The 13680-nt window shown below is 35.8% G+C and overlaps 1 protein-coding gene across 7 annotated transcripts in view; it reads left to right on the top strand.

Moving 5' to 3' along the window:
• LOC107039468 (collagen alpha chain CG42342) overlaps positions 1 to 13680 on the top strand; it is a 240584-nt gene that overhangs the window by 192222 nt on the left and 34682 nt on the right. For all 7 annotated transcript variants that reach the window (XM_015259104.1, XM_015259095.1, XM_015259122.1 and 4 more), the window contains exons 2-5: positions 5272 to 5351; positions 7311 to 7346; positions 10708 to 10743; positions 11472 to 11543. In XM_015259104.1, coding sequence (XP_015114590.1) covers positions 5272 to 5351; positions 7311 to 7346; positions 10708 to 10743; positions 11472 to 11543 — 224 coding nt within the window. The remainder of the gene's footprint in view (positions 1 to 5271; positions 5352 to 7310; positions 7347 to 10707; positions 10744 to 11471; positions 11544 to 13680) is intronic.

The following is a 13680-nucleotide window of genomic DNA, read 5'->3' as shown; positions in this document are numbered from 1 at the left end:
CCCCCCCTTCCAGCCACGACGAATCCCCATCATCTCATCCAGTTTATTATCATGAAGCCTGGAGGTACTCAAATCCATGGCAACTAAATAAGAGACACTAAAATCACAACTGGCTTGCAAATACCACTCAATTTACCGTGTTTTTTCACCACTTGAGTTTTATATTATCCAATTTGTTGAGCCATATCTGCACTTAATGCCACTCGATTACAAGCCCTCGAGGATTTGCCTCTTACTGGAAGTCACTAGTCGATTATCCTCGAGAGTCTCGCGCATTCAGTTATCGGAAAACTGGCGCTCAATATCGAAAATCCATGAGATATTCCTCATATGAAATATGAAGTCCGTATTTTCCTATATTCATCATCGTGCTGGAGTCTCCAGCCGTGATTACATATTCGCTTTCTACGAATTTCCTGAATATTCATTCGCTGTCCTTTCGAAAAAAAGGCGTGGGCAATATCTCGAATTGAAAATGCGAACTCGAACATGGCGGATATTTCGAACGAATGGAGAAAGTAAGGCGGTTTTCGTGAGTACAATCGTCCTGCATCGAATTTTAAATGAAGCCCGCTCAATAAACAAAAAATAATTGAATACCATTTTATGAACAATGAATAAACGAATCATAATTGTCCAAATCATTTAGGGTAGAGGAAAATAGAATAATTCTATTTTCTTAATGCTGCGTTTACTAAGGTTTTCCTGGAACAAAGTTGATTAGAATCAATAGCTAGAATTATGAGATCATATCACTTTTTTGACGTTAAGGATAGGAGAATCTGAATGCAATATAGTGAAAACGATGATCGATTTTTTCACTTTGAACAAATAATGTTAATATCCAAATACAAAATTTCTGATATGATTAAAAAGAAGCTGTGACTCAGTATTCCAAATGAAGTTTTCATTTTTAATTTGGTGCTGAAAACATGAGACAATATTCTAAGCACAGAATTATATTGATGAGATGAACAACAGATTAATTGAATTACCGTGTGAACTAACTAAAAATTGATAACAGTATGGGTCCGCACTTTTACCAGAGTATCAATAAACATTGAATTCCAGGAATTCACACACTGAGGAAAAAATATATTTTTGCCAAATATTCATTTACTTGAGAGAAGTATTTACTTTTTCAAAATCGTATTTCTCCAATCGAGTGATTCCCAGGCGAGCCTGACTAAGTTTCAATTACAACAGTCATGTTGCTCTAGAGGATGACTATGTTGCACATGACCTTGGATGGACTCTTCTAAAGATTATTCATATTTCCAAAATTTTTCATTTTCTACAGGGAAAAATTTCGATCAATTTTTTAATGTTGATAATTATTGAAGAAGTTCACTCAAGGTCATAACTAACATGATCATATTCTAGAGCAATATAATTGACATAATTGAAACCTAATGAGGATTGCCTGAGAATGACTGAAATGAAGAAATACGGTATTGAAAAAATAAATACTTCTCTCAAGTAAATGGATATTTGACAAAAATAATTTTTTTTCTCAGCGCACTCTAAAGTGTGTTCTAAAAGGAATTCAATTACAATTATGATTAAAATCTTATTCAGGGAACGTAGGAATTAGAACATGAGGAAATCGTTTATTGTCATATCAAAATTTAACAGCTGACAGATTGGGACGTATGATTCTCATCGGTCGTATTCCTTCTTGCAATGATTTAGGAGGAAAAAAATGATATAAGACAACTTCATGGAACTGTCATCGTGTATAGATACTCCTTGTATTATTTTCTCTCGTATACCCTTTCGGGTTTTCATGATATATTCCCTTCCCACCCCCCAACCACCTGTACCGCATTCGCCGAAGGACGAGGGAAAACCTCACTTGAGGGAAAAACCTGCCCAGGTACAGTCGTCCCTTTAACGAGACTCCCGCTCGACAGTGAAACTGCGAGATTAGAGTGTTACAAATTTTGGCTCCCCAGCCGGGTATCGAACCCGGGTGGCTCACGTGCCAATCCCATACTCTAACCACACAGCCACGGCCGTCGGTGTGTATAGATACTCTTTTTCGCTAATTTTTTTGGTTCAACGAATTAATGTTCTTCAATAACTAGTGAATACATGAATTTACGTACTCACACGTACATGTCAATATTAGTTCCGCGTAGGCTATTTCGAGTGACTCCCGCAAAAACCTCGCAACTGAAAATTTTCACACAACCAGCTTTTACCATTTCATTGAAATTGAAAATGCAAAACCCCTTTGGCAGCATTACGCAACCAATTCAATAAACATCTGCTGTTGTACTAAACTGGGTAACTCCCACCGAAACAAAATGGAACAAATGCTAAACGTCGCCGACTGTTGCACAGCATCGAGCCAACCTCTACATTACAATTTTACACGACACGGGATTTTCCAGCTGTCGTAGTAATTCTACTCGACTCTAATTCGGTATTTGTCATCGTACAAACGAGGATGCGATAATGGTCTACACACACCCACACTCGAGAATCTTATCGCTCGTCACTGGAATTGATGGGGGAGACGTTGTATTGAACGAGGGTGAAATGCGCTTCGAACGGAAGCGTAAGGAAAATTCAAAACTTTAATAAAAAAATTGAAATTCCACGAACACTTGAGTACTGAGGCAATTTTTTCTCCAGTGAAATTCTTTTCTACTTCTGTAGTTGAACATCAGAGATTTCGTTTGAGCCCCATTTGACTCCAAGTGTCCGGACAGTTTACAGTGATTTTATTGTTTAAACTTTGCAGATCTGAATTTGAATCTCGATATTGAACCGTTGGATAATGCTTTAATTATTGAAGATTAATGAAATAATTTAAAGAGTGCAACTTTTGAAAATTACCAGCATTTTCTGCACATAATTTATAAACAAATTTTCCACCCTAAAAATAATAATAATAATTTTACCAGAAATCGATTTCATGCCTTAAAGAATAAGGTTTCCGAAAGTTTAAACAATTTCAATTTTTTATTTATAAGCAACGAATGTTTAAAAAATAATAATTCTGTGCAAAGTGTAATTTCAATAACGCTGAATATTCATGATTTTTTTTCAAATTTTTCTCACGCAATTTAATTGACAAATTGGATAATTTAAAATGGTGGAATTTATAGTGTGGTCCGTAGCAAACTGTAAAAAATTCTTGGATATCGTTAAATAATTATTTCCCTGGAATTTATTAAAAATCTAAATTGAATATTGACAAATATTCATTCATTTTTTACCTCTTCCGTCAGTTCCGTATACGAACCTCAAATTTTCCTGATATTTTCTTTCCATCAAATTGTGAATTTTCAGGGCCGAAATTCCTTAAAATTTTAGTGAAACCGATACTCGATAAAAATATCCGAGAAATGTACCAACACTTTCCCTCAAAAATTCTCAAAAGTGAAGAATTTATGCCTAAATTTTCCCACAAAAATTTCCTATTTTGAGCAATTCCACATGACTCCGACATTTCGAATCAATTCAAACCAGAATCGATGCATTCAATTATCTGGAAGCATCCCATCGGTCCGCAAAGGGTCTAAACACACATAAACAACCGCTCCCCGTCTCTCCCAAGAAAACCCAAACTGAAAAAAATCCCCAACTTCTGTATTTATCCAAACAATAAGTGCTTTCCCCGGGACGGCGAGACGATTTCCCTAGGGAGTAAGATCGAAAAATTGAGAACGGTTTATGTGTGGACGCACAGCGGAAGCAAAAAAACCCAAGGAAAATACGTAAAAGAGTCGCTTGGAATGAGCACAACTACCAAGGCACAACACAGAGAAAAAGTGCAAACACAAAAGGGGGGGAAATTGGACGTCGAGTGAGATGCTGAGAGAGACTCCGGTGAGAATGAGGGAGGAATGATAGTGAGAGAGAGGGGGTGAGGGAGAGGGACGTTTTCACCATGGGATATTCTGGATCAACGCTTTGGCTTTTAAAGCTCGATTATCTCGCTCCCTGCTTCACGTTCGCCTTCCACCCCTTCCCTCTTTCATTTTCCCATCCCAATCCCCTTCCTCTCGTGGATCTCCTCACTCTTCTCTTGCGTTAAATTAGGTTTACGCTGGGCTCTCTCTGAAGACGAGTACAACGATGACAAGGAGCGACGATTGCCCGTAGGGCGAACTGAGATTTTAACTGAACCCTCTTCTCCCACCCCCGGGTGGGGATGCTACGATCTTATTCCCACCCGTCCCGAAAATAGACTCTAAAGTCCCCCCAGATTTTCCTGATTTTCCTTTCACTTTGAAATGTTTGAAGTGTTTATTCTCGCATCGGGAAAAATTGGTTTATCGCGGGACTTTTGCTTGAATGTTCCATGAGAGCAGGTTACTTTAATCGTTAATTATCTAAAAATTCTGGATAACTTTTTTTACATTGTAACTTTCAAGGAATTCAAAGGTTTTCGGCACTCAGAAAACGATAATTTGGCAACTTCCCGAGTGGAAATTCTGTTCAGGTCTCGATCAGAAACTGATCAAGTCCGATCCGAAATTCTGATCAGGCATGTTACGCCTCTGCCTTATGTTTTTCCACTAGGATTTCTCCACCTACCATCATTAGGCATTAATTAAATTTAATTTTTTTGAGAGAAAAAATTAGTAACTTCCTAGCCGGGAATTGAACCCGGGACCTCCCAATGTCGCGTTGGGTGCTTTTACCATCTGAGCTACCAGGACACTTACGAATTTCACTCTCAAATTGAAAAGGTGAAAAATTTTATTTTGGTCCAATATATTCACTGAAATTTTTTGAAAAATATAAAAAGGGTCCAACTTTGAAAATGACTTGTTTTTTGAAGTTTTTTTAGGATTTTCTGAGAAAATTGATGGAAGAACGAATTGAAAAAAATTGGCATATTTTTATGTGGAAAGTGTGTTCGAAGACGCACATTTTGTAAAAAAAAAACTTAAATCGGTTGATTTTTATGGAAGAGGCCATCTGCCTCCCATTTAAAACATGAATTTCTTTGAATTCTACCTAAAACGAGAAATTTCATAACCGTTGTTCCCGTAAATCCGACTCAATGTCACTCTTATGAGAATGACTATCATATTTCTCATGAAAGTTAAAAAAATTTCTAACAGTGTATCCCTTTCTTCATCTCCATCAGTTATTCCACATGCATCCGACAATTGTTTGTTTACAATGAATTAAGAATCAAGCGAACGCAGGCTGTTCCAACCGCCGCGCATCGCTCACATAAATCTCAGAGAGAGATCCTGCGAATGTCTGAAAATTGTCTGACCTTTTGTTCTCGTTCTGTGTTTTTAGGACCACCCGGTGAGCCAGGACCTCCTGGGAAAAGAGGGAAAAAGGGAAAGAAGGGTGACACTGGGGAGCCCGGAGCACAGGTGAGTCTCCAACATTCAATCTCAATTGACGATTCTCTGTGTCAGAATGTGGCACTAGGGGAGAATTGGGGAGTTTTTATGGGCTGTGATCATGAGTGATCAGGTCGAGCATGATCAAGGCATGGGGAATATTGCACGCTTCAACCCTCGGCTTTTATTTATGGAATCGATCGAGAACCCTGTCTCCCTCTTTCTCGCTCTATTAGGATGGCTGTGGGGGTGTTTATGGTGCCCTAGTGGTGTCAATAATAACATTGAAGAGTCGAATATGTGCCCCGTCTTGATACGATGGGCTTTAGTTTTGCTTTCGCTACTGGGGGTCTAGAGAGAATAAAAGTTTTTCCGATTGGGAGTCTAATTGGAAAATCAGATATTCATAACTTCATTAGAATTGGATAATGCATAAAGAGAAAAATTAAGTTTCTGGTAATAAAAAATTTATAGAAAATCCTGACGCTTTCTCTAAGAAATTTTGGAGTTTTCGGAGAATCCTGAAATTTTATTCATCTAATGCGGCCATTCTGTTGAAAGTTATGTAACTTTCACATACGTTTTTCAATGAATATTGGTTCATAGGAGAAAGTGCGATATTAAAAATTTTCCATGCCCGGATTCTAAGAGAATTAGAATTTAGAGAGAAGAAATTTCCGCTTCACCCAGCCGGGAATCGAACCCGGGTCTCCCAGATACGCGCCGGGCACTCTTACCGACTAAGCTACCGAGAACCACAGAAATTCACTCTCAAATTCACCTCAAACGCAAAAAAAAAAAGAATTCTAAGAGAATTAGAATTTAGAGAGAAAAAATTTCCGCTTAAAAATTTCCGCTTCACCCAGCCGGGAATCGAACCCGGGTCTCCCAGATACGCGCCGGGCACTCTTACCGACTAAGCTACCGGGAACCACAGAAATTCACTCTCAAATNTCCATTGAAATGTCAAGAAATTTTGTCATTGAACATTCATAATTTCATGGAAAAATGCAGTAAATGCAGGAAAAATGAAGTAAATTTCAGTCCAACTATTCTGAGAAAATTGATGATAAATCCGGAAAATCCAGATATTCCCTAAAAATTCCAGCAAATTGAGCAGTCAATATGCACTTTCACGTGAAAATTCATGTAAATTGTGGAATTTCCATCTTCCTGCCGCTAAAAAATTATGACTTTACTTGAATTTCTGGAGCAACTTGAAATTCCATTGACTTTTTCACATAACTCATTCCATTGGAATTCAGTAGCGAAGTGGTAAAAAGGTTAAATCGACTCATCTCCCAGTTGAGTTTTTGAGGAATATTTTCGAATTTAGGGGAGATAGCGAAATTTTCGTAATTACATTTGTTGTAGTAATCAATCGGCGCTACAAAAAAGGTTATAACAACAATTTTGCTATCTCCCTTAGATTCCGAGATATTGATTGAAAACTGGTCAATAGTCAAAATTGACTTATACCGTTTTACCACTTCGCTACTGAATTATTTCTATAAGAAATCTTGAAGAAGAATTTTCAATTTTTAAAAACTTTTGTTATGGGGAACAAATGAAAATACAATTAAAAAAACATGAAAAATTATGTACAAGAATTACCATCGAAACATAAAAATCTATTGACATTTTTCTATGAAATATCTCTTAACAAAATGACAAGGTAAATGACATAATCTTCAATAGAATTAGCGCTAAAAGAAGAATAATTTTTAAAAAATAGAATTTCAATAGAACTTCAATAGAATTGTTATAGACTTCCAATAGAATTTCCTAAAGAAAGCGCCAAGTTTAAAGATTAAATTTTTTCGCGTTTTTCGGAAAAACTTTTTCTTTCTCTCTACGTCACTGCGAAGAATTTATAGGAATTTTCATCATTTAACACAAAGGCTATGGGGGCTTGGAATGCACCAAATAAGCAAGCATTAATACCCCAATAAACCCCTTTTTTTAATTACTTTTGACTCCTTTTTCCAGGGTGTAGCGGGGACCGCGGGCAAGAACGGTTTTCCGGTATTTTGTTATATTTTTTTACTCCATTCATCCTCCTCTCTCTCTCTCTCTCTCTGTCTCTCCTTCTGTATCTCACCCCATTCATACTCTCATTAATTTATCCTATTACTTCAGAAAATTTAATTTACGATTTGAATCACGAACATGAGCTTTAACGAGGTGCGAGGTTTATTTTTTCCGGCGCTTTTAATTCATGATTTAAAGTTGGCAGTGCAATTTATTCAGCTCCGATGAGAATTACGACGGAATTAAATAGATATCCGGGATGATAATAAATTCCAAGCTATTGGGGGATATTCATTCTCAGCCTCTTTAATTCAATCAATCGTAATATTCCAGGGTGCTAAAGGTGAAAAAGGCGAACCTGGTGTCACGGTAAGACTTTCTAAAGCAAAAAAAAATTCGTTCATTGTTTAGTTGATTGTCAGAGATTATAGAGTGACAATTGTTCCTGCAGCTTATAATGAATAGTCCGACATTTCATAGCACACCTCCTTTATTGTACGCCAACGCTGAGGGGTAATGACTGTGGGAATTATTTCGAAGTCAAATGAAATCATTGTGTGCACCCTAATCGCTGTTTTATTTTGATATCAAATGAAATCATTGTATGCATTCTAATCTCTGTAACGTGATGACTTGAACGCTTTGAAAGTTTAAACATCGGTTGAAATTGATGAAAGCAGTATCGGGTGTATATTCGCGGCGAATCGTGTTGATGAAATCGATATAGACTAGTGCAAATTTTGTGAATTTTGATCCGGAATTTACTTGACTCGAGTAGGAAAGATACTTGATTCAAATAATAACAATAGTTAATTCAACTCGGACAAATACTTGATTTACGTAGGAAATATACTTGATTCAATTAGGTAAGACACTTGATGCAAGTAGGAAAGACACTTGATTCAAGTAGGAAAGACACTTGATTCAAGTAGGAAAGACACTTCATGCAAGTAGGAAAGACAATTGATTCATGTAGAACAAATACTTGATTCAAGTAGGAAAAATACTTGATTGAAGTAGGTAAGACACTTGATTCAAGTAGGAAATATACTTTATTCAAGTAGGAAAGGCACTTGATTCAAGTAAAAAAAAACTTGATTCATGTAGAACAAATATTTGATTCAAGTAGGAATAGCACTTGATTGAAATAGGAAAAATACTTGACCCAAGTAGGAAAGATATTTAATTCACATAGGACAGATACTTGAATCAAGTCGCCAATTCAACTTGGCATTTCTGGACACACTTGATCCAAGTCCACGAAATCTGCTTAAAATGAGTAGATTCTCGACTTGATTCCATCTCACTCACATTCACTAGAAGCACCGGATGAAATCGACAATTTTTTTTTACGTACAGTCACGGAATCATGTTACCTAACGCTTGAATTAATTGAAATGAATTTCCCGTGAAATTGACTTTATTTCGAAGTCATAATGTCACTCAATCCTAGTGGCCAACCCCTCGTCTCACCATTAGTCCAATAAAAGTGTAAGCGAAAAAGAGATGAAACAATGCAGAAAAGAACGAATCCAAGTAATTCAGGAGTTTGACGTGGGCATGCTATGGCAAACGTAACCACTAATGTAATTTTCCCCCTCAGTTCGGGAACGTACGAATCACGCAATACGAAATTCTACCCTCCAATATACGACTAAACTCGGGAATTCACCCAAACTCCCTCCGTCTTTCATTTGCTTTCACGTTATATGCGTTACGTGTTTGTAGACCAACTTTACCTCGAATATTCCACGGTATGTGTAGATTTCCAACTGGTCACCTCGTTTTCGTGTTCGATTCTGCGGTCAGTCGAAAACTGGATTTAGGGTAATCCTGTAAATGTTCCATTTGCCATCCCTCGGGAGACGCGGGAACCGTAATCCATGAAATTCTAGACCAAAATCGTCCGGGAATTGTAGTTACTCGTTCAATTCTAGTATTTGGTTGCTGCATTGCCAACTGTTGAAAGTTTTCAGGGCAAATGGGTAATTGGGTTGGAGGCGCTGGTGTCTATTGAGTTGATCCCATGGAAATTGAGAAATTTTTTTGAATAGTTTTTTTTTCGTTATTCATTAATAATTCGGTTTAGCTTGTTCTAATTAATATAGTCCATTGTGAATGGATATTGTGAAATTGAACGATTCATTTTATTTCGATGAAGCTTTTTATTGCGGATATTGCGCATGAAAAAATTCAATAGAAAATATTCTGTCAAAAATTCTGGAGAAAATCTTCTATAGAAATAGCACTAAAAACTAATTGAATGTGGGAATATAACAAATTTCGAAATATACCCCTTCCCTCATTGAGAAAAAAATTAGCTCTGCCGACTCCTATCAAAAAATATATTTAAAAAATAAATAATATGGGCCAATTCCACATATTTTTCAAATTTATAAAGAATATATAAAAAATATGTATAAAACATATTTTATATATTTTTCAAAATATACATTTTTCTGCGTGGGGAAAAACTATATATTCCACGTGAGAATATTGGATGGAGTGGAACAGATTTAATTAAGGAAAATTAACCAACTTGATAGAAAGAAATTTAATATCTATCACAAAAATTAAATTTTTGTCGTGATCATCAGAAATATCCCTAGAAGAATTCGAACTATTGGCAGGAAAAAATATAATCTATTGTACGACATTCACTTGATGTGAGAGAACACCATAGGTTTATACCACAGAAAGAATACATTGACGAGGAAAGAATATTTTATTCCCAAAAAAAAATTGTCCCCTCGAAATTACTTAATTCTGCCAATAACACGGTTTTCGGCAAAAAATTGCAGTTTCCTCTTGAAATTGTCATGTTTTGGTGGAAACTTTCTTTTTCGTCCACAAGTAAATTGATTTAACATGACAAAAGATCTCTTCAGGGGTACATATAATTTTTCAGCAGAACTAATTTTTTCTCTGAGTGTATATAGCGATCGTTATGAGTATCCTCCCTCGAATCGATAACTCTCTTCGAATAGTTCTCACAGCAATAACTGAATCAGTACAATTACTCTGGGCGCAGAATGCACTTTTCCCCTAGCGAAACATCGTAGGAGAGAAATACAATACCGAACGATATTTTTAAAGTTTCCGGTGTCACGTGTTTCGATATTGAATTCGGACGCCATATGCCGAGAAGTGGTTTTAGTTTAATACCTCAATTTTTGTATTCTTCACAGTTTGTTCCTTTATATCACACGAGAATGATATATCGGGGCACTCTGTACAGGCGGATATTTTTCGATACTTCTTTCATTTCATAAAATTCATACTTTTCTGTTTCATCTGGATGTTCTGAGGCTGTGGCGGAAGGAGAATTTTATTAATATCATTTTATCGTTTGCAGGGGCCGATTGGTTTGGATGGACCCAAGGGAGATCCGGTGAGATTATTTCATATTTCAATATCAACAAACAAAATTAATTAACAAATTCATCGATTAATCAGTTATTTAGTTGATTAATCCGATCTATGAATAAATTAATGAAGTCACTGTTCATTTAGAATACATAATATTTAATTTATTTTTTTAATTTATTTATGAAATTAAATAACTATTGAAATTAACAGATTTGTCTTTTTTTCATTTTTTTAAATTTCTTATTCGACAATGCTATTGAAATTCCTAAATAGTTTTCAATAGAAAATTTTACTAGTTTTTAGCCGTTAAGATTGAAGAATTTAGCAGCTTTTCTGTGCGTTATTTATAGAAAATTTCCAATAGAAACTTTTTTGTAGAAAAAATCAGTAAAATTTCATTTTTCTATCAAACTTTTTCTATTGAAACATTTTCTATGGGAATTCGACATGAATTCTCCAAGTTTTTTCCATTCTCTTTTTCTCCTCTTTGCATTAAAAAAATCGGACAAAATAATTTGGAAAGTTTGAGGCAAGGAATTTCTATAGAAAATATCTCGAATTACGGAAAATATTTTTTTTTTCCATAAAATATTTTCTATTGAACACTTCTATCGGAAAAAACCACCAAAAGCTAATAGAAAATCGAATAGAAATCGAATAGAATTCTCCAGCAAATTCTCTAGGTTTTCCCATCAATCAATCAATCCTATTCTTTAAAAACTCAATTGATAAATATTGAACTGCTTGTAGGGTCGACCCGGTGACAAAGGACAGAAAGGCGAGCTTGGAAGTCCAGGCTTTGACGTCTTCTCGGCTGTAAAGGTATCTACCATAAACAATGGGGACTCTATCAGAAAAAAAATACTACTATTCGGAAGAACGTATCATACGGTACACTGGCTCACCGATTATTATTCATTGCGTGTTGTTGTCATGTCCACTGTATTACAACTATCTATAAATAAATTGGACAGAGTAATCTTCTCAATTCGCTGTCTCATCGAATCATAAATAGCAAATATTCACTCAACATTATTCATCATCATCAAAATCCATTTGATCATCCGAAACAAATCGAACGCTGATGACTTACTCCTTGATAACGACAGTTTAGGTGAATCCATTATCTAACGCACAGGATCTGTCATGATCAATCACTTTGCGAAGAGAAAAGTTCAAGGATTACTGTCCTTTTCTTTTATTGATTGATAGTTCTGTTTAGTAGTCTGTTGTTTCAGGAAGAGGAAAGTTGCACGATTTTTTAAAATATTTTCAAATCTCAAGTTTAGAACCTCAATAAATGATTTTTCAATCATAGACTTTCAAAATATTTTTCAATAATTAATAATTAATTACCACAAAATATTTAGGCAGTATTTTTCCGTACTTTCCGTTGCTTAACGATTCATTTCTGTTCTTCTCCAAAGGAAGAACGCTTCGTGAAGTTGTTTTATATCGAAATATATCGAAACTACTCACTCGCTAATCCTCAATTCTGATTAATCCATGAGACGCGTGAAGTTAATCACTGAAGAAACGCGCGGTATTTTGAAATTCTTCAAACTCACAAATCATTCTTTGCGTCATAATTGTTAATTTTCTTACGCGGAGAAAATAATTTAGTAAATTTCACCAACTAATTGAAATTTAACAACTAATTGTAGATTATGGCGAAACCATCTTCTAGGCGAGACATTGATCGATTATCAAGATACAAATGATTGCGGGATTGTTTCCAAATGTATATATGCCCTCACCATCTACTCTGGTAGGCAAACTTGATTGAAGATTGATTTTTATTGATTGATTTTTATCGAAAATTTAACAAATAGTTGTCGAACGAAATTGAAAAACCTTTTTTGAATTTTCATCAATTGTTTGTAAAATGTTGAATTTCACCAACTAGTTGTTGAAATTCAACGGTAAATTTTTGCATCCGCAGACCTGTGTTTTACCAAACGAATCGTAACCTATCCTCCGCCAAAGTATCCTCCATTGAATTCCAATTTCGCTCCACGATTGCCTTTCATATATCAAAATTTGTCGCGATTTTCTAGATAATTCTTATCCAACTTTTCTCTCCGTGTATTCAGTTCACTGCCGCCATTAATTATTCTTGAAAAACCACTGAAGGTCTGAATCACTTCAACAGCTGTCTCACCAAACCGAATGGATCCGCCTAACTCGTCGGGCTAAAGATTACTCTGTCTAAAAATCAAAATCAATGTCTAAACACAACAATACATGCAAGAAAACAATAGCCCATAACAAAGTCAATAAAAATCAATGTGTTCGTCCTACGGGTCAATGCACAGGGATTGGGGTTAAAGAGATCAGTGACAACACTGCGCGGTGGAACGCTTGGCTACGCCGAAATCGTCGCCCTAAAGGTAACAACCGCCGTTGGAAGCCTCGAACTCGTTATTATAGTTTTCTTTTTATTCTCCACTTGAATGTTTATAAATAGTTATTGAGCGTTATCGTTCGCCTTTCGTGTATTGTTAGAATACCTTGAGGTTGCTTGCGGTGTAGCTATTCTCTCTTGTATTTATTCTTAGATATAGCGTTATCAATAGCGAAGGAGAACAGTGGAAGCTCTTGCATTATCATTTGGAATGCGAGAGAAAGTAGTAGTGAAAGTTTAATTTTCCTCATTTCTTATTCTTTTTGGTATTATTTAGTGGAGTTTGAGTTTTAGGATTTTGTTTCGGAAGCATGGTGGAGAACGAAGTGATGAGATCCCTTCCAATTTTTGAACACATTGGGTCCTAGTTAATGACGCTGATATTGACCTGACGAACAGACGTTTTTGGTTTATTTTACTGATGTGAGAGATGAGTTGAGGATATTCATGTGGAAGGATTCTTGTGATGATACTGGTTTCCAAAAACTAAAGCGTGAAGGTTAATTGTATGGGTGAAATGTGATGGTCACACAGGTCAAATTATGGATGGAATCA

This window comes from Diachasma alloeum, unplaced genomic scaffold (assembly GCF_001412515.2).
Source record: "Diachasma alloeum isolate Michigan unplaced genomic scaffold, Dall2.0 Dall_scaffold_00178, whole genome shotgun sequence".
Taxonomy (NCBI): domain Eukaryota; kingdom Metazoa; phylum Arthropoda; class Insecta; order Hymenoptera; family Braconidae; genus Diachasma; species Diachasma alloeum.
Note: the sequence above shows the minus strand (reverse complement) of the source record. Positions and strands in the feature narration are given on the sequence as shown.